Here is a 23516-nt window from a genome sequence, read left to right as displayed (position 1 = left end):
CCCCCCCCCCGGCTTCTCTCCGCTGCTGGGAGAAAGTTTTGAAAGACAAAATTCCTGCCCCTGTAGAGTGGAAGAATTCAAAAGGGAGTTGCTGGGACCGCTCCAGGGCTGCATCTGAGCTGCTCAAAGGACTGGGCAGGCCCTGGTCTTTTCAGTTCTTTGAAAGAGCCCTGGCTCCCCCCTCAGGTTACGACGGCCTTCTTGGCTGCAGCGGGAAGGCCACATCCAGGGTTTCTCCAGCATTTTGATGCTTTTGACATTTAAGGCAAGAATGCCTTGACTTTTTCCAGCGTCTTCTTTCACAGGGAAAGTTTCCAAGCCACACGTGAGGCTGGGGAGCTCCAGTCCTGCCAGCAACCAAACGCTGCTCCCTGGCAGCTGGAGCTGGGCTGCAGGGGACGTGGGGGCACGGAGCGGTGCTCCCAGGCCGGACCCTGTGGTTGTCAGCCCCCCCTGCACATTGGTGGGAGAGCAGGGTTTGTTGCAGGCCTGCAAACACCTCCAGCAATGCCTGAATGTGTCCTCAGGTCTGCCACGTCTCCAGACCCTGCTGCGGGCCTGATTTGGAGCATCAGAGCCAGTGTCACCCTCAAAAAGCCCCATGGGCTCAATGCCCGAAGAGCCCAGAGTCCGAGAGACTTCTCTGACTTCTTTCAAAGCATTTCAGAGAAGATGAGAGGAGGGGGAAGCTGCAGCCAGGGGCCGGGCAGACAACGGTCACGGGAGCAGGGAAGCGATGCTGGGACCAGCCCCGGGGGTGATCCCCCTTCGTGCCGCCAGCTCAGAGCAGTCCCACAGCCCAAGTGCTCCGCGCTTCCACACCTGGTGATCCCGCCAGCTTGGCACAGCGCCGAAAAGTGCAGGGCTGGAGATTGGTAACACAGATTTCAGAAATAATTCATTATAATAACGTCTTTTCATCCCGCTAGGAGACAAGGCGAAGGAGACAGACTGCTTGCCTGACAGACGCGGAGGAGTTGCTGTGCGATGGATAATGAAACAGTTTGAAGAAAATGCACACGCCCCGTCCCCGAGAGGCTTGTTATTTCGGAATTAAGTGGGTAAGCCACAGCATTTTTCCTTTTCCGCTTTTTCTTGAAAGGCAGGTCCCAGTCCCCACACACGGAGCTGGCAACGGGCACGCTGTGAGCTCACGCACAGCCCTGGGGTCACGGCCCCCGGGGAGCATTGCTGCTCCCTGCTGCCCTCGGGGATTTCCCTGGTGCAAAGCCCACCCGCGTGGACGCAGGATGCAACCTGCACACTGTCACCAGCAGGGACACAAGGAGCCGGGGTGGCTTTGGGGCATCTGCAGCCACAAGGGGCATGGACAGAGCGGCGTCAAGGGGAGACACATTTCCCTCCCCACCCTGATTTATTTCCTTCCCCCCCATAAAGTAACAGCAGCACAAAGCAAAATACATCAGTGGTAAGAGTACAACAGGACTTTATTATATGAATTACTATTAAACATCTTTAAGAAAAAAAAAATCACTTATGGAAATAAATTCTAAAATAGCATCACGCTCACACCACAGATTGGTTTTGTTGTTTTGTTCCTTTTAAAACATTTTGTATAGAAGTGATACAAACGTCACTGAGAGTTGTACGGTTTATGTAAGAAATGCATTTTGGCTTCCAAGCCGGTTTTAGTGGCCTTCCTACTCATTAGACCTGACTTATTTTTTTTTAAAGGAGATAAAAATAATCACTCTCCATCCTCCTTTGAAATGATGCTTTGTGCCTCCAAGATATTTTGAAATGGCTGCAGAGTGACATCATTCAGCGAGGCTTTGCCTAGACTAGGATATTTAAGGGCAAGTTGTTAGACCGTGTTAACGAACACAGCCCCAAGCCCCCGCGGAGCACTGGGCTCGCACCGCAGCGGACGGAGGCTGCGCAGTGACCCTGTCCCCCACCACTGCCCCTATTTCCAGCAGGCCTGACCTGCGACGTGGCCTGGAAATGGCTCGCCCAGGGCACCAGACCGCAGACCAAAGCCTTATGTAGCTCTCGTAAAAGCACAAGGAGCACGACAAACCCTCCTAGGGCCCGACCAGCGCTTGGCCATGGGCTTGAAGCACCCATCTGGCCACAAGCACCTCGCTGCTGCTCCTCCCCAGCCCCTCGTGCTGCCACCAGAGCAGCCGTCGGGTGACGGCGCCGCGGGGACAAGTAGCTCCCTACCCGCAGGAGCCCGAGCTTCTGCTCCACCGCCTGTCGGTGCGTCCTGCGCTCACGGAGACTTAGCTGAAAGTTAAGCACTCAGTAGCTCAGAGGCGCTGGAACATTTACAAGCTGATCCAATTCCAGGCTTGGTTTTCTTCCAAATATGCAGAGCTGCTTTGGACTGGGAGGGAGCGGCAGCAGCCTCCTGCTAACCTCAGAGCCAGCAGGGGATGGGGAAGTCGCCCCTCCTTGCTTTCTGCCAGTCCCAGGCTAGGGATAAAAGCCCCGCTCTGGTCCTGAAGGGCCTCCTGTTCCCAGCATGAAGCCCCAGCTTCACGCTTTGCCCCTGCACACTGGGGGACGCACACCCTGCCAGACACCATCCTGCACAGCACAGGGCAGCACCGTGCCTCTCCTGCACCTCCCCACGTCCCATTGCTGCAGCCACAAAGTCACCTTCGAGGCAAGGCCGGCATCGCCTGGGACTGCTGCAGCCCATCTCCTACAGCCAGTGCCAAGACTTGAGGGATGCTCCTCTCCCCTTCCTTAGAAAGAAAAGAAGCAGACACCAAAGCCAGGATCAGGCCCGGGGGTGGATCTTCTGCTGCTCCGATCCCAGGGACTCGGACCTCGCCGGGCTCCTGGTGCAAGCAGCCTGCCTGCGACCACAGCGCCCAGGCTGCGCAGAGCCCTGGTGTGTGTGGGAGCACACAGGTTGTGCTGACGGCATGCTGCGCCCCCCAGCACCGTGTCCCCCAGCGCCGTGTCCCCCAGCGCCGTGTCCCCCGGTGAGGACGGCCTCGGGGCAGCGAGGCGCGGCGCTGTGGTGGTGAGGGCAGCGGCGCTCAGCAGGTGCAGCGGCTGCGCTGCTCGCGGGGAAAAAAATCTTGGCGTCCGCTTCAAAGGCATGCGGGCTCCGGGGAGGATTTGAAAAGGAGCCTGTCGGGAGCCAGAGCCTGCAATGTGGGCTTTTGTTACCAAACCCCGCGGAGAGGCAGGGACAACAGTTGCGTGTGTGTCTGATGGCTGGGGCTGCCGCGTCTGCCGCCTTCACAGCTCAAATCTTGCAACATTTGTGCTGGTTCACAGGAGCCAGAAAGTGAAACAGGCACGTCTACAGCCACCTCCTGAATTGAGCAGTAAACAGATTATGCCGATAAAGGAGAAGAAAATGTGCTGGCGGGAGCAATTTCTGACTTAATGCTCGTCACTCATTACTTACACAGGGAAGGAATTTGTTTACGTAATTATTTTTAGCCTGACAGCATCTCTGAATGCTGCAACGATTCGAGCGCTGCCTCCCGGCCACCCCTGCCCTCCCCTGGTAAAACAAGCCCCCGGGGAAGGGAAGCTCTCCTGCTGCCACCCTGAGCCCCAGCCCCACAGCAGCTCCTGAAAGCCCTTGTGCAAACGCTCCGTGCCGAGAATGTCTCCGCCAGCCCCAGCTGCAAACGCCCGGCTCGGGCTTCCAGCCCAAATCTGCATCTTACCTACAGCAGGGGCGTCCCCAGGCCCGCCGAGGGCCCTGCCTGGCACCCGGGGAGCACCACCAGCATGCCACCCCTGGCGGACGTAGCCCGGCTCGGCCATGAGGGTTAAATCGATGAGAAACCCAGCCCCTGGTGCTGCCCGCGGTGGTGCCGTGTGCTGTGCCGGCACAGTGAGTGCAGCTGGAGTGAGCCGGCCTCGCTGCGGCCACTTCGGGTCCAGGCTTCAAGGCAGTTTGAGCAATGCCAAAGGCAAAGGTTTAATTCAAAGTGAAATGCCTTGGAAAAGAAGGCCTTTCCTTTTATAAACAATTCATATTATTCGACTATTACCTGATCTGAATCTCTGCTCATTACTCCTAGCAATAGTAGACAACGATTTTTAGGTTCTCCTTCTCCTGTGTTTTCTTTTCCTGCGTGTGCAGAGCACGGTTACATCCGATCGCTACAGAGATATGTTCAGGAACACTCCGGCCGAGCAGATCCCCACGTTTGAACGCATCCTCGTTAGCACAACTGATTTTCACTCTTCTCACGACGCCGCTTGGATCAAGCAGGACAGACGGCTGCTCCTCGTGTCTGAGATCCACCGGCTCCACTGCAGCTCGGGTCAGCTGCCGACTTTTTTTCCTTTTTTTTTTCCTTTTTTTTTTTTTTTTGGCTGATTTGCTAGATAGGAGAAGTTGTTTTCAAACCCCTGGTAAGAAAACTTTGTGCCTCACTTCAATACTTGTACTTCAGAGGAGTACAAAAGCAGAGGGGGAACAGCCAAAAACTGGGTTGTTTGTTGTTGGGTGTTTGTCTTTTTTTTTCCTTTTCAGCCATCTTCTTCTTAAGCCTTTTGCATGTTCTGTGCCAGCAATAAAGCCCAGTGCTGGGACCTGCAGGGGAGGAGATGGGGAGGGAAAGAGAACAGCATGTTCTCAGCCTCAGCCACACCACGGCCAGCACCAGCCCACTGCAGCGCCCGGGGCTCCCGCAGCGCTGGTGGGGCTCATCCAGACCCAGAGGGGCTCCGGACCCAAACCAAAGCACCAGGGGCTGCTTGCATGCTCACCAAAAGAGCTCATCCCCCAGTGCCTCTCACCATTTACTGCCCTTCCTTTGGCGTCTCCTCCTCCTCCTGGAGCTGCTGCCTCCGTGCTTGGAAGTCTTCATCTGAAAGGCACAGACAGAGGGGGACTGTCAGGGGCTGCGGCCGCCCCATGCAGGGTGCCAGCCCCAACGCCAGCCCCAACGCCAGGGAGGTGCTGCAGTGAGGAGGCAGCTCGGGTCCAACCCCAGGGCAGGGATTTCCTCGCTCAGCCAGAAAACACCCCGGGACTGGGACACAGATTCTGACAGAACACGCCTGGGAAAGGTGGAAGGTCTTGGCCCAGGGAGGCATTTCTGCCACGCAGTCACACCTGAGCCAGCTCTGGGGTGGTCGGGGTTGGCACAACAGTGCCAGGAGTCACCTCGGTGCAAATCCAGCTGCCGACAGGTTTGCTGGGATGGTGCCCTGGCCCCAGACTATGCAAAGCCCAGGCTATGAACCCCCGAGGCTCCCCAGAAGAGGAGAAGCCTGTCCCCAGGCACCCGGCAAGCGTGTGCTGACCGGAGAGCTGCGTGGTGCTGGGGCTGAGCCTGTTGCACGTGTGGCTGTGCCCCCGGCATGGACCCGACAGGATCCCACTCAGCATGGTATTGGTGTGGGGCAGGATAGGGCCAGCACAGTGGGTCCCCAGCCTGCTGGGCTGAGCCCAACACGCATGGCACGGCACGGCACGGCGTTTCTTACCGCACGAGTGTCCTTCGACATCGTCGAGAAGATTTGCCGTGGAAGCTGCTGTCCCCAGCCTGCACCCTCTGCTAAGGAAAACTTGTCAGGGGGCCAGGACGTGGCCGCAGCACCACCCATGACCCTTCACAGCCCCCAGCCCAGCCGCGGGAGGCAGCTGGGGAGGCTCCTCGCCAAACCACAGCCTCGCAGAGTCCCCTGGGACCACGGCTTGCCCAGCCCGCACCCTGCAGCCCCTCAGCGGTTCCCAGCTGCTGGGGACAGACGGCGACAAGCCCCTTTTAGGATACACCTGGTGCTTCAACAAGTGTTTTCTTTTCGACTTCCTCATCTTCGTCTTCTCAGAGAAGGCTCTGGCAAGTTCAAACAGCTTCTTGCGGGTTGCTGGAAGGAAGCAGCCAGGTGAGAGCCTCACCCCAAACCCTCCCCAAAGCCGCTGTGGGTGGTGGGGAGGAGATGGCCACGGTGCTGACATTGTCACCCTTTCACTGGGATTTTTGTGGCATTCCCTCCCCGTGACTGACCCAGGCCTCCCCAGGGGGTCTCAGCTAGCTGTGGTCTGAGTCAGGCTGCCCAAAGAACTTGGGCTGTTCTGCGATGGGAGAAGCAGACTGAGTGGCTAAGAGGAATGGATTGGGAAAGGGAGAGTTACAGCAACCCCTCTGCTTCCTCCTCCAGGATTCCAGCACAGAGCTGGGACTGAAGGACCCAGGCTCCTGCGTGGCACAGGGCACGGCTGCTCCCTGTCGCTGCCAGGTGCGGGATGCCCAAGCCCAGAACTGCAAAAATGTAGAAACTTCACCCCAAAAGCGCCACTGCCAGGGCTGAGCTCTGTCGTAGCGCGACGTGCACCTGCAGCATGCGGTGCCCTGTGCCTTGCACACCCACGTGCCAGCCGTGTGACTCGAGGGGTGGTGGGGACACCTGTGCCTGCCTGCCGCGAGGGGTGGCAAGGAGCCCCGGGGCACACGAGCCAGCAGACACGTGCGGCGGCACCCACGGACGTGCTGCGTGAGCCAGCTCTGCCCCCCGCCACCCCTGCAGCCCCTTGGGGGCTGCACACACCCAGCATGGAGCCCGGAGCCCAACTCACACTTTCCCATGTGTTTCAATTTGTCTCTGAATAAGGCATCGTCGGACACGGCACTGCCGGCCTCGCTGGTTACGGGGGGGGCTGCATCACCTGGAAGGCAAACATCTGGTTACAGGCGGCACGTGGCCGGGGGAGGCTCGAGACAAATCATTTCCATGACCCAGTTCCAGCGCTCGTGGAGCGCAGCCCTGCCATGAGTGGGGCTGAGCACAGCGAGCAGGATGAGGGCATCAGCACGCCGGGGGCTGGCTCCAGACCAGGACCCCACGCTGACAAAACCCCTGAGACCTGGGGTGCAGAGACCCTGCGTGCAGGGACCTTGGCTCAGCTGCGTTTTGCCTGGCCCCACATGGACAGACACCAGTGCTAATTCTGTCCCCGGGCAGCTGCCCTGCTGCCGAGGTTAATCAGGATTACTCAGAACAGTCATTATGCCTCCCAGGCACAATCCTCTGCTCTGATCAAGGCAAGGGCGGGCTCTGTCACCCCTGAGAACTGCATCCCTGCTCCCAGCGCAGGGACAGAGGCAGGACACGGGAGCAGTGCTGCGTGGGGAAGGCAGGGCGAGGCTGGGGAGGGCACCAGCACCCATCTCCATCGCCTACCCTCCCCTCTCCATGCCAGAGGGCATCAGCACGGCACAGCTCGACACCGCCTGGCACGGCACGGCACGGCACGTATGGCCTGTTGGGCAGAGCTGGCAGGCACCCAGCTGACGAGAGGTGATACTCTTGTGCCACTGGAGATTACCTGATATTACGGAGGAGAAACCAAAATCGTTGCTGACAGCAGCACTGCTCGACTTGGACTTTTTTGACTCGTATTTCAATCGGTCTGAAAAACAAAAAGCCCCAAGGCCCGCTCGGTCAGACCCCGGGCAGCGCACACAGCTCCGTGCTCCTTTCTCCTGCACGCCTGCTGTGCTCGCAGCAGTGAGTGGCCCCTCACAGCAGCACGGGGACGTGAGGGGAAGAGGGAAGGTGAGTGGTGACAGGGGAGGAACAGCCCTGCTAAAGCCATGCTGGCTGTCTCCCCGGGATGGGCTTGGAGGGCATTGCCAAGGCTCTTTGCCAGAGATTTGCTGGAGGCCTGGCAGAGGAGGGCAGGAGGAGCAGAGCCTCATGGCAGGCAGCTCAGCACCAAGAGGAGCACAGGAACAAGATCTGCTGCTCCCTGTTGGCAGGTCGGGCTGCCTCCACGGCCCTGACCACATCCTGCACGTCTCTGCTTCGTCACCGGCCAAGCCACCACAGCAGGACTTTTGTCCCGGCCGGAGGCACACGGCCAAAACGCAGAGAGAGGTTTCCAACAGTGCTCCTCACCTCTCTCCAGGGCCAGCAGGAAATCCCTGTTCCTCTGTAGCTCCTTCATGAACTCCTCGTTCTGCAGGAAGAGCGCGATCCGCTCGTCCTCCAGGTACTGCTTCCACCTCCTCTCCTGCTCCAGGGAGCCCTGGCCCCGCGGGCTGAGCCCCCTCGGCACGGGCTGCCGGCAGCCTGGAGAGCCCTGGGCAGGAGGCAGAGAGGGCAGAGGTTGGGCATGGCCGTGGGACCTGGCCCCCCACGAAGCTCCCCAGAGCCCCCCGCTTTAATTTCCCCAATGAAATGGCAGAGACTGCGATTTCCTCCTGACAAATGCCCCTGTGCTCGCATCCCCTGGCTCCTGGCACGTTTGCACACGTGGAGGAGCAGAGCCACGCTGCACAGTAGCAATCTCACCCTTGCCTGCAATATTTATCTGATTTGTAGCTGCTCTCAGAGTGCCATAAAAAGCAAAAGCACACAATTACCAGGGAAAGAAAAGGGCAGCTGCTCCTCTCCTCCCCTTGAGCCCAAATGAATTGGCATGTTCCTATTCCCAGAAAGGTAATATAGCCTGAGAAGCTCAACTTCCAGGGCAATTATTTATGGAAACGTGGCAGGCTGCCTTTGGAGCCAAAAAGGGAGGGAAGAGACGATGCATGGGGAGGGAAGGGCATCTGCAGCTCTCCCCTGGTCCCTGCCACGCTGGGAGGGCGCTGGCCCTTGCAGAAAGGTGCTGCAAGGCCAAGCTGCGTGGCTCCAAAACCACCACGAAGCATATGGGGACTGACTTCCCATGGGAATCCTCTGGTTTGCGTGAGATTTTTTATCTAACGCGTGCAACAACAGCCCCTGAATGCACTGAATGCACTGCTCTGCCCACGAGCATTTCTCACCAGGGCAGCAGGTCAAATAATTTAAAATATTAAGTGCTTCTTGCACGTGGTATTTCTGGCACCGACTGCTGAGCTAACTAATGGCAAGAAGCCTCAGAGCCTGGCTGGAAGTTTCCTCCTGCACACCTCGCTCGCTTCAGTGCCACCCTGCACGACCCAGCACCGGCTGTCAGAGCTCGGGGTGGCTCAGCGCCGGGGCGCAGCGGGGCTCTCACCTGGGCACGGGGCGCCTGCTGGGGCAGGATGCGCAGGAAATCCTCGGGGAGGTTGCCCAGGAGCGGCGGGTTCCAGTTCCTGTAGCGGCTGGGCAGCTGGGTGCTGCCGGGCCCTGGCACATCCGTCCTGCGGGCAAGCACAGAGAGCACCCTTGGGCCAGGGGGACCCCACGGCGCTGGAACAGGGGGTGCAGCAGCCACCCACCCTGCTTCACGGGCTTGTCCTGGGCACTGGGAAACCTCATCCTGCCTCCCCAGGCCCTCGTGTTAGCATGAGCTCGCGAGAGTGAAAAGTTGTTTTCAAGCCTATTTTGCAGGCCAGATTTTCCTTCCCCCTGTTTTGCTCAGACTCCTGGCAAACAGCGACGTGGGAGCCTTACCCCTGCAGGACTTTGCTTACAAATTTCTCCCCCTGGCCATCAAAACCAGGCTGCACAACCAGCACAACTGTCTGCAGCGGGGAACGTGGCACAGGGAGGTAAGGGCACGGGCAGGTGCTTTCCTCCAAGCCCACAGTCGTGGCTCAGCGGCCCGATGGAGCAGCAGCAGCAGCATGACGGCGCCCCGAGACGCTGCCCTCCCAGGGCCATGGCCCTGCCGCCCTGCCCCACCACGGCACAGCCACGAGGGCTCCCCGTGCCAAGAGATAAGAGGTGCGGGGCCCCGGCCGTGCAGCACCTGGTGTTTTTGAGAGACATCAAGCGCTCCCCGCCCCCAGGAGCTGATTTTTGCCATTCTGCTCGCTCCAGGAGCGGCTCCCCGGGGCCCTCAGCTGTTCACGTCTCGGGGCCTCGCGGATGTTATTTAGCCAGCTGTGAGCTTCATTCATCCCCCTTGGCTTCGTCTCACCCAGTCCTAATGAACCAACGCCAGACCCCCCTCCCTGTTCAGGGGGCTCTTGCACAGCAGCCCCCCCCGGCAGGGCCCTGTGCCGTGGCCAGGGGCCGGCGCTCACCTGGGCGGCGGCGTGGGGGGCGCGCGGGGGCAGCGGGTGCCCAGCGCCTGGCTCTCGTAGGCAGGGGGGGAGTACACGGGGGGGGGCTCCTCATCCGAGCTGTCCGGCTCCAGGGTCCGCTCCAGGATCTGGAGGGGGAGAAGGAAGGGGTGAGGGTGAGCGGGGGCACCGCTCCCCCCCGAGGGACCAGGACCAGCTGAGTGCTGCTGCAGGATGGGGACAAACATCCCAGCTCTGTCCCCTGGCACTGGGGGTGCTGCTCTCGAGGGACGGGGCGCAGCATTTTGGTAACTGGGGGGATCCTCTGACAGCAGCAAAAGGCTTCCTGTTGGTTTGGGGGAAAAAGGAGGGAGGAAAGCAGACTGGCCCATGCCTCAAGCACTGCCCGAGGCGAACCAAGCAGGCTGCGTGCTACAAATCAACCAAACTGGGGTTCAAACATCTGCTGCCTGTGGTGGCTGGGTGGCACCCAGGCACCCTGCACCTCCAGGGCCGGCAGCTCCCAAGGGTGCTGCTGCGGGTCCAGCTTCCGTGAGCTGGCAAAGCACATCTGCAGGCCGGCGATGGCACCAGCTCCGCTGCCTTTCCCTTACCCTCACACCCCCTCCCGCCGGGCTGACAGTAATTTTGCAGGTGGCAGAAACACAGCAGAATGGGACCGCACCGCCTGCTCGCGCTGAGCCGGCCGCGGGGGTACCTCGGGGGGGATGCTGTCCTCCGAGTCCGAGCTGTCGTCGCAGCCGCTGCTGTCCAAGTTCATCTGCAGGAGCTGGTCGATGGTGGCGTCCACGGCGCCGTTGTTGGCCCTCAGGACGCACTCGATAATGTCGTAGTCCATGTTGGGGAACATGGTCTTGAAGTCCTCCATGGCCTGGTTGAACTCCAGCCGGCGGACCTGCCTGGCGGGGCGGCTGTTGTTGAGCTCCTGCGCTGAGGAGCCGCCGCGCGACCCGCCGTTGCTGCTGCTGCGTCGGAAGAGGCTCGTCATGGCGCGGGGGTGATGGTCCCAGTCCCGGTCCCGGTCCCAGTCCCAGTACGGCGGGCGCCTGCTGCCACTCGTCACGGGGCGCTGCCCCGGCTGCCGGCAGGGAGCATGGGTGGGCGGCGGGGGCACCGCTCCCCGCGGCCACAGCACCGCGCGTCAGCCCCCGGCGCGCTGCAGCATCCTCCCACCTGCGGGGCAGAGGGGAGAGAAGTCACAAAAGTCACTTTTTTTGAGGTCGATTTTTTTGAAAAGAGCCGAGAGACCCCGGGGCGGCAGGGAGGGGGGCAGCTTTGAGCTCCGTCCTCGCCAGGAGCAGCAGCTGGATGCGCACAAGGCACATTTTTGGTAACACCTTCATCTAAAGCCGGTCTCAGAAATCCCCCCTTCTAGGGGTTTTTCTTTCCCTTTGGAGGGAGGAGCACGATTTTTAACTTCTTCCTTTTGTGGCTCGGCCTCACTTGCTAAGCCAACAGCACGAGCATCATCTGTGCCCCGAAGCATGCTCACCACCAAGGTGTGAACAAGGTGCCCAGAGGCACAGCGAGATCTCCTGCCTCAGTGGGGGAAATTCAACCAAATTCAACCTATTCAGCTGTGTCCTGGCGCGATCGGCCCGTCGCCGTGCCAGGAGCTCAGGTTTGCCGTGCCAGGTGCTGCACACACAAATTACAAGAGCTGCGAGGTCAGGAAAGTGGCACTGCTTCCACTGCAGAGGGCTCCACAGATTTCACATTTCCAGGTTTTACGTTTATTTATAAACATGGTGAAATCTCTCTTTAAAATAAAAAAAAAAATGGAGTCATTTCAGTGCAGGGGGCTGAAGCGCTGCAGCACAACAAATCGACCCCGGGAAAAGCCACCAAATCCAAGATTAACGTTCACTTTAAAACCATAAACAGATTATACAGCTACTGCTTCTCATTTGGAAATGCAGGGCCAAATTCAGTTCTGGATTAACTCCGCTGTTTAAAAAGAATTACCCCAGGAACACTTTTGATCCATAATATCATTGTCAGAAGCTTTTTCCCAAGTGGCAGGCGGATAGTTCACGACAAGTGTCCCTAAAACTGGATTTAATTGAGGAGAACATGCCAGGCACATTTCTCATGAAACGCTGCATAATCAGGTTCAGCCCCATTAAGCAGAGCAGCCACCTCTGAAGGTCACCCGGGCTCTCCCGTGCCCTTACCAAGGCCACCCTACGCACACAAGCCAGGACTGGTGGAGAGGGAGCAGAAAGGCTCACGAGGAGGCACTGCTGAGCATGGAAAGCCATCGTTTGCTCTGCACTCACTAAGAAAATGCATTTTGAGGAGATCACTCGGCCATGAGCCAGCTCCATCCCAGCCCTCTCGCCCGGCAGGGTTTGCTGCAGCATGCGAGGAGCGAGGCGTGAGCGGGGCACGACGCTCCAACCGCCCTGCCCGGCTCTGTTCACCGACGACAAACAAATCTGCTGGGGTCGGTTAATAAAACATCGCTTCTTGGTTCCTCCTCCACTGCCGTGATTCATTCACAGCGAAAAGCCAGCGTTGTTCGCACCTCTGGGATTATGCTTTAATTGCAAGATTGCATTTCTGGTTTGGTCGCATGCTAAACTGAGCCCTGTCACGTTCCCAGAGGACACACGCTCCTTCAGGGGTCGGCCACTCAACGAGGGCAGGTTCAGAGCCCACACATCTAGGGGACAGCCGGTCACAAAGACATGCTGCAAACATACACAGGATCCAAGCACAAAACCTGAGGATGATGAGACCTGCAGAGACCTCACTAGTACGTCTTTGCTGACCTAATATCTCATAAACATCGTATCAAAAAATCAGGCTCCAAAATCAGGAAGTGTGCCTAAAAATCCCCCAATCTCTTTTAAAACCCTAAGATCTATAAAGCAACAATGAGTGCCTGTGGTGGGGGGTATTTGTCTCCCACCGTTTGACTTCTGAGTGGGTATTTAAGGTCTTCCCCATAACCACGAGGGCTGGGCAGCCCCGTTCAGAGGGAGCCGAAAGCCCTGGCCACCAACACGTTTGGAAATCCCTCTGCCCTGCCCGGGAACGGCTGGGCTCTCCCAGCTGCAGACGCCTCTTTTCCGTGGAAGGTGTTAGTCAACGAGGCACCAGGGTCTGGGACGACTCATTTAAATTGCAGCCCATGCCAGATAGCGTGACTGGGAGCAGCAGCCTGCTGAATAATTGAAAGCTTCTGGTCCTAAGATGAAAAAAAAATCAGGGACGGGGACAAGACATTTGTATGCCAAAAAGGCTCTGCTGCACATCTGGCTTTAAACAACAACGAGGGATTGTACCGCAAAGACGCTCCCAAGCCTGTGAAACCTGAGTCACGGCAGCACGGCTCGCAGGGACGCTGCCCGGCCGGTGCTCACGTGGGCAAATTTGGCAAAAGCAAGGCACAGGCGGTGCCCCCAGCACGCAGCAGGGCAAGGCTGCAAACGCAGGTCTTAAAACCCATTTTTAATGTCCTGATGACATCCCAGAGAAATGCAAACCCCCACAGCGGCAGGAGTTCAAATCCAGAGAAAGGCGAGCGGGATCCCTGCGCCGGTGCCACGGGGAACGGTCTGGGCACTGCTGGCCGGCGGCTCAGTGATGTCAGCGAGGGGCTGGGAGGGCGCCAGAAAAAGCAAAATTCCACAGATTGCCCAAAAAGGAAGGAAGGAAGCTGGCGGCCAAGCACAGCCCCAAGCGAGGGCAGCGCCGCAGTCAGGGCACGGCCGGGCGCAGGAAGCCCCATGGCCACCCCCCAGCTCACACAACCCGAACCCGCACTCGGCCGAGGCAGAGCCAAGAGCAAGACCTCAGCAGCCACAGAGAAGCCCTTTGTGGCGCTGGCTGGGGAGCTGACGAGCCTGGGGGAGCACATATCCAAGCCACCCGTGGGCTGTGCAGCCCTCACAAAGCTCATTTTGCAGAGCCCAGGGTGCGCGACCCCCCGCAGCACGGACACGGAGCTTCAGTCTGCCCTGCTGCCGCCCGCAGCTCACCCCGGAGGCTTTAACCTCAGTGCCAACGGGACGGGACGCGGAGGAGACTGTGCTGAGGGCGCTGCCCGGACCAGCAGAGGAGCAGCTGGATAATCCTCGGGGCTGGTGAGCCCAGCGATTTCATGCTGGGAACAACAGTTGCTCAGCTCTGCGAGGAAAGCAGCCCTGGCGAAGGAGCCGACAGCTGTAAAAGCAGCGGGACGGATTGCTCACAGCCCTCGCAGCTCAGGGAACAGCCCTGGCAGCAGCGCGAAGGAGAACGTTCTCTTCCCGAGTGTCTGCTGCAGCTCAGACAACAGACGGGGTTGCTTAAACGCGGCTGGACAAGCCCAGCCCTTCTTCCCCTGCTCCAGGCTCTGGAGGGAAAGCTCTCGGAGGAAGACTCCCACTCGACACGTTAAATCAAGAACTGCTTCAGCCAGGGCAGGTTGTCGGAGCTCTGCCTTCAAAGGGGCCTCGCTGAAAAGGAGCGAGAAGCGCAGGGACACGACCGCTTGGCGGCTGTAGGTGACTGTAATAGGATTAAAACCAGGATGAAAAGTAAACGATCAGGAACAAAAATTACGGCGGTGTCGAGCAGCAGATTGAAATTCGGAGCACACACCGAGGACGTGCAGGATGGGGCTGCGTTAAGTCTTCCCCAAGTCTCCTCTTTCACCTTTCTGCCGGCCCGGCAGCACCTCCAGCTCCGCAGCCCGGGGAAGCTGCCTGCAACCAGCTCCTTTCACGCAGGAACAAGCAGGCACACGAGGCTCCCTTCAATACTTGTTCCACCACGTATTAAAGCGGCCGGGTTTAAGCCCTTTTCAAAAAAGTATAAAGCAATCAGGGAGAGGAAAAAAAAAGGGAAAAAAGCCCTGTGTGAAAACCCGTGCAGCACGTACCTCTGCAAACCCAAATCCCATCGGCTCCGAGAGCCGCGCTCAGATGGGCCAGAGCAGCACAAAGAGGGGGTCGGGGCAACTGGGCCCCCATGGGAAATGCACCCATGGGTGCCTGTCACCCCATGGCCGCGGCAGCTCGGCGCTTGTGGCTGCGGCTGGCAGAGACCAGCAGCACCGTGCGCCCCCGGCCACTGCATTCAGGGAAATCCTCTCCTGCGGGATCCCAGCGCCAGGAACCGCGCCGTGCCACCCTCCCAGACAGATTTACGAGGGGCCTTTGTGCGCGCACCAGATGTCAGCCCCGCAGCACCCGGCCGGCCTGCAAAGCAGCCCCGTGCGGCCAAAACGCGGCGGCTGCTCTCGGCCTGCGGGGGAGAAGCAGGGTGAGGGCTCCTGAGGGGCCCTGGACCTCCCCCAGGACCCCTGGGTGGCAGCAGGGCGCGTGGCCGTGGTGAGCAAGGGACGGAGAGCCCTGGGCTGTGCAGGACAGAGCCCTCCCGGAGCGCCTGGTGTTTCCCTGTGACTAATCCCCGGGTCTCACACGCATTTGCCAGGCCACGATTACAGTCCTTCCCCCCCCTCCCTTCCAAACTAAGCCTATATTAATGAGATAGCACTAGATCTTAATCAAAAAGTCGCCCGCCTTGCGAGGCTGCCTTCCAATGGCTTCACTGAAGGTAATTTGAGCTTGGTAGGACGGCATTCCTAAAATAGTTGAGGGAATTCAAACACGGAACAAGGTTTCCAGGAAGGGATTAAAAAAAAATGGGTCAAGCAAGTGTGAGCGATTAAAGTAACCCAGCATCCTTTGTATGATTTAAATGCATCTCTGTTCAGATCTATCCCGTGTCGACGTGCAGTAAATTAGACGCAAGAGGCTGACGAAAGCAGAGGGGCAGCTTTAAGGCACCAGGGGACGTCAGCCCCCCGATGTGGCTGGGAAGGAGAGGTGCCGTGAGCAGGGGACGGGGCGAAGCAGGGTGTCGGGGGCTCTCCCAAAATCCTGTCCCTTCTGCGAAGCTGCTCCAGACCCAGCGGTGTCCCACGGCCCTGGCCAACGCGTCTCAGGGACTCTGCGCACCTGCCAGCACAGCGAGGCACCCACCGCAGGGCAGACGCTGTAGGAAAAGCAATTAAGCAAATCTGGGGCTGGAGACGCAGCCCCGTGGGCCCCACCTGCTGGTGCTGCGCCCCAGCCCAGGGACCCTTTCCTGCGTCAAACACCCTCTCCGTGCCTCAGTTTCCCCATCCACATGCAGCATAACGACGTCCCTCAGGGGCTCTGGTGCAGGCCTCGAGGGAGGAAACCCACGGGGGCCCTGCCAGCGCTGAGCCGCAGGCACCCCCCGTCCCCGTCCCGCAAAGCCCCCGCGCCATGTGTCGCACAGCCCCGTCCTGAGCCGCTTATCCCCTCTCCTCCCTTTGTGCTCCCGGCTCAGCGCCAGCCCTCGCCGGCCGCGCACACAAAAGCACCGGGAAGCCGCCGAGAGGAAGAGGCAAGCTCTCGCAGAGACAAAGGTGATGGGCTCTGCGGGGGCCAGCACCAGGAGGTCAGGGCCGGCGGAGGAGCCACCTCTGGGCTGCTTGGGGATTAGGTTTTGTCACCTAACTGCAGGGCGGGCGAGAGCTAATCCGTGCTGGGGGCAGGGCCGGGCACACATCGTGCCTTGCTGGCTAATTAGCGTGGCTCGTTCACAACGCTAATTTGCCATTTTCGGCCAAGGGTTAAAGCAATTTAAGGACAGAGGGGAAAAAGGAGAAAGAGCCTGAGCAGAGCCAGCCCCTCCCCTTGGCAGCACAGGATGCATTCCACCTGTTCTTGGTGCAGCAGAAGCACACTGGGATGGACTGGGATGGACTGGGAGGAAACCGGGCTTCCCCTGCCCCAGCCCGGGCACTGGGGGAGGCTTCCAGAAGTTGGGCAGCGGTTCCTGAAGCAGCTTCGTGCAGGAGCACAGAAGGAAGAAGAGCGAGGGTTAGAGGCAGGGTCGGTGCAGGCTGAGGGCCTCGCACATGGGGCTGAGCCACATGGGCTCCGAACGGGCACCAGCACCCCAGCACAGAGGTGCCACGGGGCCACCAGCACCCGCTGCTGCTCTCTGGCCTCCAGGATTTAAGGGCCATCGCTCAACGTGCAAAGGAAAAAAAAGGAGTATTGATTCACCGACGGCTACGTGGAGCAGAAGGACCGCGCAAGTTTCTATGGAAACAAAACGAGGAGAGTCAAACTCTCACTCACGGGCACGGTAAATTATTTACCAGGACAGGCCCCTGCCCAGTAGGATCTGGTAAAAGGATTTAAAAGTGGTCATTACGCCGGCTGCTTGCAACCACTACACTGAGGCCGCTGAAACCACAGGCAAGGAAGAGGAAAGACTTGGGGTTTCCACACCACGCAGGCGGTGAAACCCGCAGGGCCAGCACGGGCTCGCTCCAGGGCACAGCTGGGGACCTGCACAAAGGTCCTGAGCCCCCGTGGCCCCCTCTGCAGCTCGAGGAACGCCTCCAAGGAGTCCCCAGGTGCCTGGAGCTGCGGGCAGCCCCAAACCTTGGTGCCAGAAAGCGAGCTGCTTCCAAGAGCGGCCAGCGCTGCAGCCGTTACCGGTGTCCGTGTCCCTGCCGCGGACACGGCTCCCGAGCCCCGACTGCGCCGTGTCCAAAGAAAGCTTGTGAGGGTTTTGTTGAGGAAATGCTCCCCGATCCAGGCGGAGATTTAGCTACAGAGAGATTTTGATGAGCAGAGAATTAACGAAGGAAGAACCTGGCACGAAGCGAGAGAACCGCAGGCACACGAGGGCATCGCCTTTGCCTGGTTTTGCTTTTTTATGGTAACTTGCCCGTGCTGAGCAATGGGCAAAGGAGCGCGGGGCAGCTCCTGTGGCTGTTCCTCCACCAGCTCCTCGCCGGCTGGGCCAGCAGCACCCGCTCTGCCCTTCTGGGCAGCCCCCCCAGCACCCCAGCTCCAACTCCTTCCCGAGCAGCCTGCCCCACTCCTTGCTGCAAGGCACGGCGATGCCCGGCACGAAGCCACCCAAAAGGCTCCCGTCCAACGCCGCCTGCGGGAGCTGCGCACCCCGCGAGGCTGCCCAGCCCTCGGCACTGCCAGCTCAGCACCGCTGCGAGCCGGCACCGGCAGGGAGAAAGGGAGTAATTAAGTTGCAAATGGAGGAGTTGCCTTTTTATGAGTCAATAAGCCATATGGCTGATGGAAGCCACCCCGCGAAAGTAGCGAGCTGACGATTCGGGCACCGCCGTCCCCTCGTTGTCCTGGGACACGGCACCACATTGTGACCGCGCTGCTCTTTTGTCCTCCCTCGCGCCGGGTGACATTGCTCAGCAGAGGAGAACCTGCTTGAAACACTACACCTCGCCAGGGACGGGTATTTAATTAACGCCGATCCATCAGGCCTCTCCCACAGAAGCGCCAGGAAGGTTTCCAGCGCGCCGCAGGGATCGCGGCTCCATCCTCTGGCACACGGCGGGGGGAGATGAAAGCCCTTGAAAGCGTCTGGTGCTCGCTCTGTTCCCTCTGCTCCACCACAGCACATCGGGATCAGATACTGAAGTTATGTGGGATGCTAACCTGGACTGCCAGCTCCCACGTGCGCACAGCCCCGCTCCCAGGGCGAGGGGACCCCGCTCGCAGCCCCCTCGCACGGGCTGTGCGCTCCGGCAGTGCGGCCACCGAACTAGGGCACGTACTTCCTCAAAGCCCCAGCCTCACTTCTCCTGCGTTATTTTTAAGTCTGAGTAATTAACTCACACCCAGCTCCGTCGCTGTGCTGTCCCAGTTGCTTTGGGCCGGCCCGACAGCTGCAGTTATCAGCCAGGGAGGTGAAAAGCAACAAGGATTTCAGCAGCAGCGGGCTGGGACAAGCCACCAGGCTCCACCAGCGGGAGGATTAGCGTTGCGCTGCAGCTGTGCTGTCCGTCTGCCTGTCCACAGCACAGAGGAGCCACGAGCCCTGGTGCCACCCCAGAGCACCACATCCCCTCTCCAACACAACTCCGAGCCCTTCCCAAGTGCCAGAAGCCAGGACTTGTCCCCAGGGGATGTCCCCTGCCCTGCGCTATGGCCCTGGCACGCAGCTGCCCCATCTCCACCTCCCGTCACCGCCACCCCACGCAGCCCACGTCCAGCCTGGCCCCCAAAAGGCACAAGGGGGAGCAGGGCAGGGCCCTGGGCAGCCAGGTGTCCCCCCAGCACTCAGTACCTCGCAGTGCTCCCGCTGGTCTCCGGATCTCCAAAGGCTGCCCTCGTGCCAGTGCTCCACGGCCACCTGGGGTGGTAGAGAGAAAAAGAAAAAAAAAACACCGTTATAATTGACTCCGTAATTGAGTCAAACACTAAAATCAGCTTGGGCGTCCCGGTAAGTTATCTGGCAGTTGTGCCGTGCCCCATTTTCTGGAGACAAGCCACCTGCTCTCCCCATTACAGCTCGGCCTTGCTCCACCGAGGCCTCGGCCAGGCCCCGGGGACGCGAGCAAGGGCAGGGATCGACGAGCTGCCAGGCAGAAGGGAGAAACACCACCCCCGGGAGCCAGAGCTCGTTTTCCAGCAATTACAGCGGACTGGGGCTAGGAGAAAGCACAAGGCACACAGGTGGCCATGTCCCAGCGGGATGGCACGGCTAACGGGGACACCTGGCCAGACATGTCCCGTGGGCCACCTCAGCCCTGGACAGGGAAGGACCTGCCGCGGACGGGTGGAGGACGCCGGGCACGCTGGTGCCTTGCGTGGGAAGGCAATCAGGAGACTGCAGAGCGCGGTGCGGCCCCAGATGAACTCTTCCAGGGCAAGGCAAGCCGCTCAGTGTGCACAGGACACCTTCAAACTCCAACAAAATTCACCTGGTCTGCAGCTGGACGGGACAGCGGTGCTGTGCGCAGCCTAACGCACGCTGGGTTTCCACCGACACCACCAAGAGCCAGCTCCCGGGGTCAGTCCCGAGGCCACCAAACCCCCTGGGGGCACTGCCCCGAGCCCGGCAGGGCCAAAGAGGAGCTCCTGGCCGGGCTGGCAGCACCCCCAGCACCCTGCTCGCGGCACGGCCCCTGCCCCACCACGGCGGGGAGGTGGCAGCACGGCGCTGGGGAGCCACGAGGGGCTCTGCCTTCCGGCCGCGGCGCTGGCTTGGATTTTAAGACACTTGTTTGTTTGTTTGTCGCTGGGCAACCGAGAGGGGATGGAAAAAAATATCAATTTCGTATTGTCATCTATGAGTCACTGCTCGGCACGGGCTGAAACGCCCCGTCCTTCCCGCAGGATGCTGCTGAGGCCCCGGGGAAATGGCAGGAGAGCCCCAGGTGCCCCGCGGCCACCGGCGCTGCCCCAGGGCTGCCTGACCCGGCCCCGTCCCGCTGCCCATGGCCGGGGACAGTGGTGGCACAGGGACACCGGTGGCACAGGGACACCGGTGGCCCGGGGACAGTTTTCCACAGCCTTGAAGGCGATGAAGGAATTTGCATTCGTATTTGCATTTCCTAATTGCACCTCCGGGTTTCCCGGGACATCGGCCGGGCTCGGTTTCCATGGCAGGTTTTGTGCGGGCCGGGAGAACCGAGGCAGGCACAAAGGGGCCACAAAGGACCTGCCACTCACCGGCATCAAAGGCGGCCGCGGGGCGGGACGGCCCCGGCCGGGGGCACCCCAGAGTCCCCCCGGCACCGCCAGGGCCATGCCACGGAGCCCCATGTCCGATGCCCAGGGGACACGGGTGGTCTGAGCGCTGGCGGGGACGTGCTGCCCACGGGGCTGCTCCGGCTTTTTACTTTATTTTTTAAAAAATCCGATGGTTTTCAAAGCCAGGCAACTCCAGTTTATCGCAAGCAAAGGCTCTGCAGGGCCTCCTGGTACTCTTTAGCCCGTTCCAAAAAACGGGAAGTTAACCAAAAGTCTTGTTTTAACATTTTCCAGTCGAAAAGTCAGTGCGTCTCAGTGGTTAAGGCGTGCGTCAGGGACAGCTAACCAGCACGGATTTTTCAAAAGAGGTTTTCAAAAAAAAAATAGTTGAAATTTAAACAAAGTGTCTCAACTGACCAGATCCCAAGTTTCTAGAGTTACACCACACTAAATGAATAGCCAAATGAATAAATGGCTGGTTGACCTTCTGTCCTGACTCCCCGTGGAACCCAGCCCGGTGGCAGCCTCCTTCGTGCCAGCAGCCTCTCCCGGCCGCGCCGCACACGCAGCCGGCAAAGTGCCCGAGCGGAGCTGCAGGTGGAGGTTTAACAGCGAGGGGGGTCTGCTCTCGCAGCAGCAGCTCCCCAGTTTTGCAGTCCCAGAGGTCCACACAGCACAGATCAGCACGGCAGCCCCCGGAGGGACAGGGCGGGAGCAGACCTGCAGCATCGCACCGCGGCTGACGTCCCCGGCCCCGCTCATGGCCACGTTTTGGCAAGGCCGTGAGGCTCTCCCTTTGTGAAGGGCCTGCTTCACATCGCGGGCACAGCAGAGGCTTCAGCAGAAGATCCGGGTTCAAAGCAGAGTTTGAGGATGCCTTTTTCTTTGCAGCTCCCGCCAGCAATGGCCATTGGATCCTCCTGTTCCTGGGAGGTTTTACTGCGTACCATGGGCACTGACAAGAAATAAACGCTGCGTCCCTGCAGCGGACAGACCTGGTTCAAATCACACCCGCAGATATCCGAACTGGCAGAAGGGGAGAGGCTGGGCTTGGAGCTCCAAGTAGTGGGCAAGCCAGGACAAACAGCCACCACAAGCCACATGAACCATAACGCTGCCGCCCATGGCACGGTGCTCGCAATTAACTGGGGATTTAGGATGCTCTTGGGCAGATCCCTGTGCTACAAGGAGCTGGCGAGGGCTGACTGCTAAGGCTGGCAATCCTGCGGCTCCAAGCCGGTCCCCCTGAGGTGCGGAACCCAATGGAGGGGCCGAATCACACCGCGCGGCTGAACGGCCACACCTGGAGGCAGAGGTGCAAGAGCCAGACCGAGATATCGCCCACCTTTCTCATTTCCCTCTGTTTTCAGCTGGTTTGCCAGCTAGCTGGGTCGTTGGGGTTTTCTTTTTCTTCCCAACTCCCCTGTTGCGTTCAGGGGCTGCCCTGCCAGCACGTCTCCCAGCCCCTGCACCAGCTCCATGCAACCAAGAGAGCCGCCAAACCCAGGAGCGCAGCCCGGCAAAACCCGGTCCCCAAACCGCTCGCTGCAAGCCCAGCGCCACCGAGCAGAGGCTCGGCTGCAGCCAACATCCCTCCGCACCCTGCCTGCGGTGACCGAGACGTGCCACCCGTCACCACCTCTCACAACTGCAAGCGGGTTCCTGTTACTACTTCAAGCACTCTAACTTTACAGAATGAAGTTACTACCATCAGCTCACGCTGCTCAGGAGCCTCCCCCCTCTGACCACGGGCACCCCGCGATGCCAACCAGCGTGCAGAGCCCGACAGTGAGTTACCTCTCAGCACTTCTCCGGACCCTTCCCGTCCGAATGTGGCTGCCCAGAGCATGCAACATCCCTCTATCTTTGCCCCTGCAGCGCACATTTGTGCAGGCAGATAAGCTCCGAGGGCTCTCTATCGTGCTGGGAAACGCCACGCGCCCCCCGCCAGCCCCACGGAGGCTGTGGCCCGCGGCGCCCACGTACGCAGCACCCAGGTGTGCAGCTCCTGGAGCCACCACGAAGGGAAATCCTGCCCAGCGACGCCGCGGGTGGGGGAAAAGGCTGGGTGTTGGTGCCTGGGTTAGGTGCCGTTTTGTTGGTTTGTGTTTCAAATTTGAAAGCTCTTTGCTAACAAAACGTAGAGAAAAAAACAAAGCTCTTCTGGGAACTTATCTGCCGGGAGAAGAGGTGGGCGCCTTCCACCTGTCTCTGAAGCAAATGGTTTTTGCAGTCGGAGGTGCTGGGCCCAGGGGACGGCGCGTGAGGCTCCGCTGGCACCAGGCACGTCCTGGCCGTGGCAGGACATCGCGGCAGCAGAGGCCACAATGGGCACATACCAGCAGCGACAGCACCGTGAGCCGACCTCAGGCTGGGTTTCCTTCACCGTGATGCCCACCAAAACCTTTTCTGTCACCCTGCCACCGGCAGGGGCCGAATCCCCCTTTCCCAGGGGCACGCAGCCCCTGCAGCTTCCCCTTGCCCCATCTTCAACCCGGGGCTTCCACGGGAAAATCTTCATGAAAATCACAAACAGCTTGGCAGTGAAGTAGACGGTGCTTCAGTCTGCATCGATAAAGACAAACACGGAGGAGGAGAAGGCAGCGAGGAGAATAAAAGCCTTCGTTGGCTGCCACGTGCCCCGGCCACCAGGTTTGGGTGCCCCCAGACTTGCAGGCTGAGGGGTCGGCCCAGGACAGCAGGATTTCCCGGCGGGTTTTGTCACCGCTCCGTCCCCCACGTTTATTTTCGGTGGCAGCAGCAGGAGGACATGTGAGGAGGAGGTGCGACTCGGCTGCTTTTTAAAAATAATAAAAAGGAGCCTTTCCAAACTGCCTGGCGAGGCAGACAACACTCGAGAGCGCTGCTTTGAAGTGGTGATTCCCATGGGCGAGGCAGCTCCCAGACTCTTCCCTGTCGCCGTTTGCCCAGGACAGCTTCGCTGCCAGCCCCGCGCGCCTCCATCCCCAGCAGGACGATGCAGCTCGGCTCCTGGGGTCCGCAAATGCCTCCGGAGCCGGGAGCTAACTGCAAGCACCTTGGCACGGAAGGGGCCTGCTGCGTTTCCTAAGCTAGGCGCTGTGATCAGAGCCCAGCAGAGATGTCAGGGGGTGTAAGTGCAGTGCTC

At 59.8% G+C, this 23516-nt stretch overlaps 1 protein-coding gene across 2 annotated transcripts; it reads right to left on the bottom strand.

Moving 5' to 3' along the window:
- Positions 1-1675: 1675 nt before the first annotated feature.
- On the bottom strand, positions 1676-22796 carry CUEDC1 (CUE domain containing 1). 2 transcript variants are annotated; one of them, XM_035343064.1, is made up of 11 exons: positions 18981-19046; positions 10594-11069; positions 9897-10024; positions 8942-9068; positions 7852-8035; positions 7280-7363; positions 6530-6619; positions 5727-5820; positions 5437-5495; positions 4744-4814; positions 1676-4537 (listed from the first exon to the last, which is right to left on the bottom strand). In XM_035343064.1, the coding sequence occupies exons 2-10, from the start codon at positions 10882-10884 to the stop codon at positions 4747-4749; spliced, it is 1125 nt and encodes a 374-aa protein (XP_035198955.1). In that variant the 5' UTR covers positions 10885-11069; positions 18981-19046; the 3' UTR covers positions 1676-4537; positions 4744-4746. The 2 variants fall into 2 exon arrangements, with proteins under 2 accessions (XP_035198955.1, XP_035198954.1); XM_035343063.1 differs by lacking the exons at positions 1676-4537; positions 4744-4814 and adding exons at positions 4867-5208; positions 22187-22796 and having other exon boundaries at positions 5384-5495.
- Positions 22797-23516: the final 720 nt, after the last annotated feature.

Source organism: Oxyura jamaicensis, chromosome 19, assembly GCF_011077185.1.
Source record: "Oxyura jamaicensis isolate SHBP4307 breed ruddy duck chromosome 19, BPBGC_Ojam_1.0, whole genome shotgun sequence".
NCBI lineage: Eukaryota > Metazoa > Chordata > Aves > Anseriformes > Anatidae > Oxyura > Oxyura jamaicensis.
Note: the sequence above shows the minus strand (reverse complement) of the source record. Positions and strands in the feature narration are given on the sequence as shown.

What these genes read in the sequence shown, in the direction of transcription:
- CUEDC1 (XM_035343063.1), bottom strand. Translation starts at nt 10,884, where the DNA reads ATGACGAGCCTCTTCCGACGCAGCAGCAGCAACGGCGGGTCGCGCGGC. An exon ending in AGCAGGCGCCCCGTGCCCAG is followed by an intron (nt 8,036 to 8,941) that starts GTGAGAGCCCCG and finishes CCTCCTGCCCAG; the next exon opens with GGCTCTCCAGGCTGCCGGCA. An exon ending in ATTGAAACACATGGGAAAGT is followed by an intron (nt 5,821 to 6,529) that starts GTGAGTTGGGCT and finishes GCTTCCTTCCAG; the next exon opens with CAACCCGCAAGAAGCTGTTT.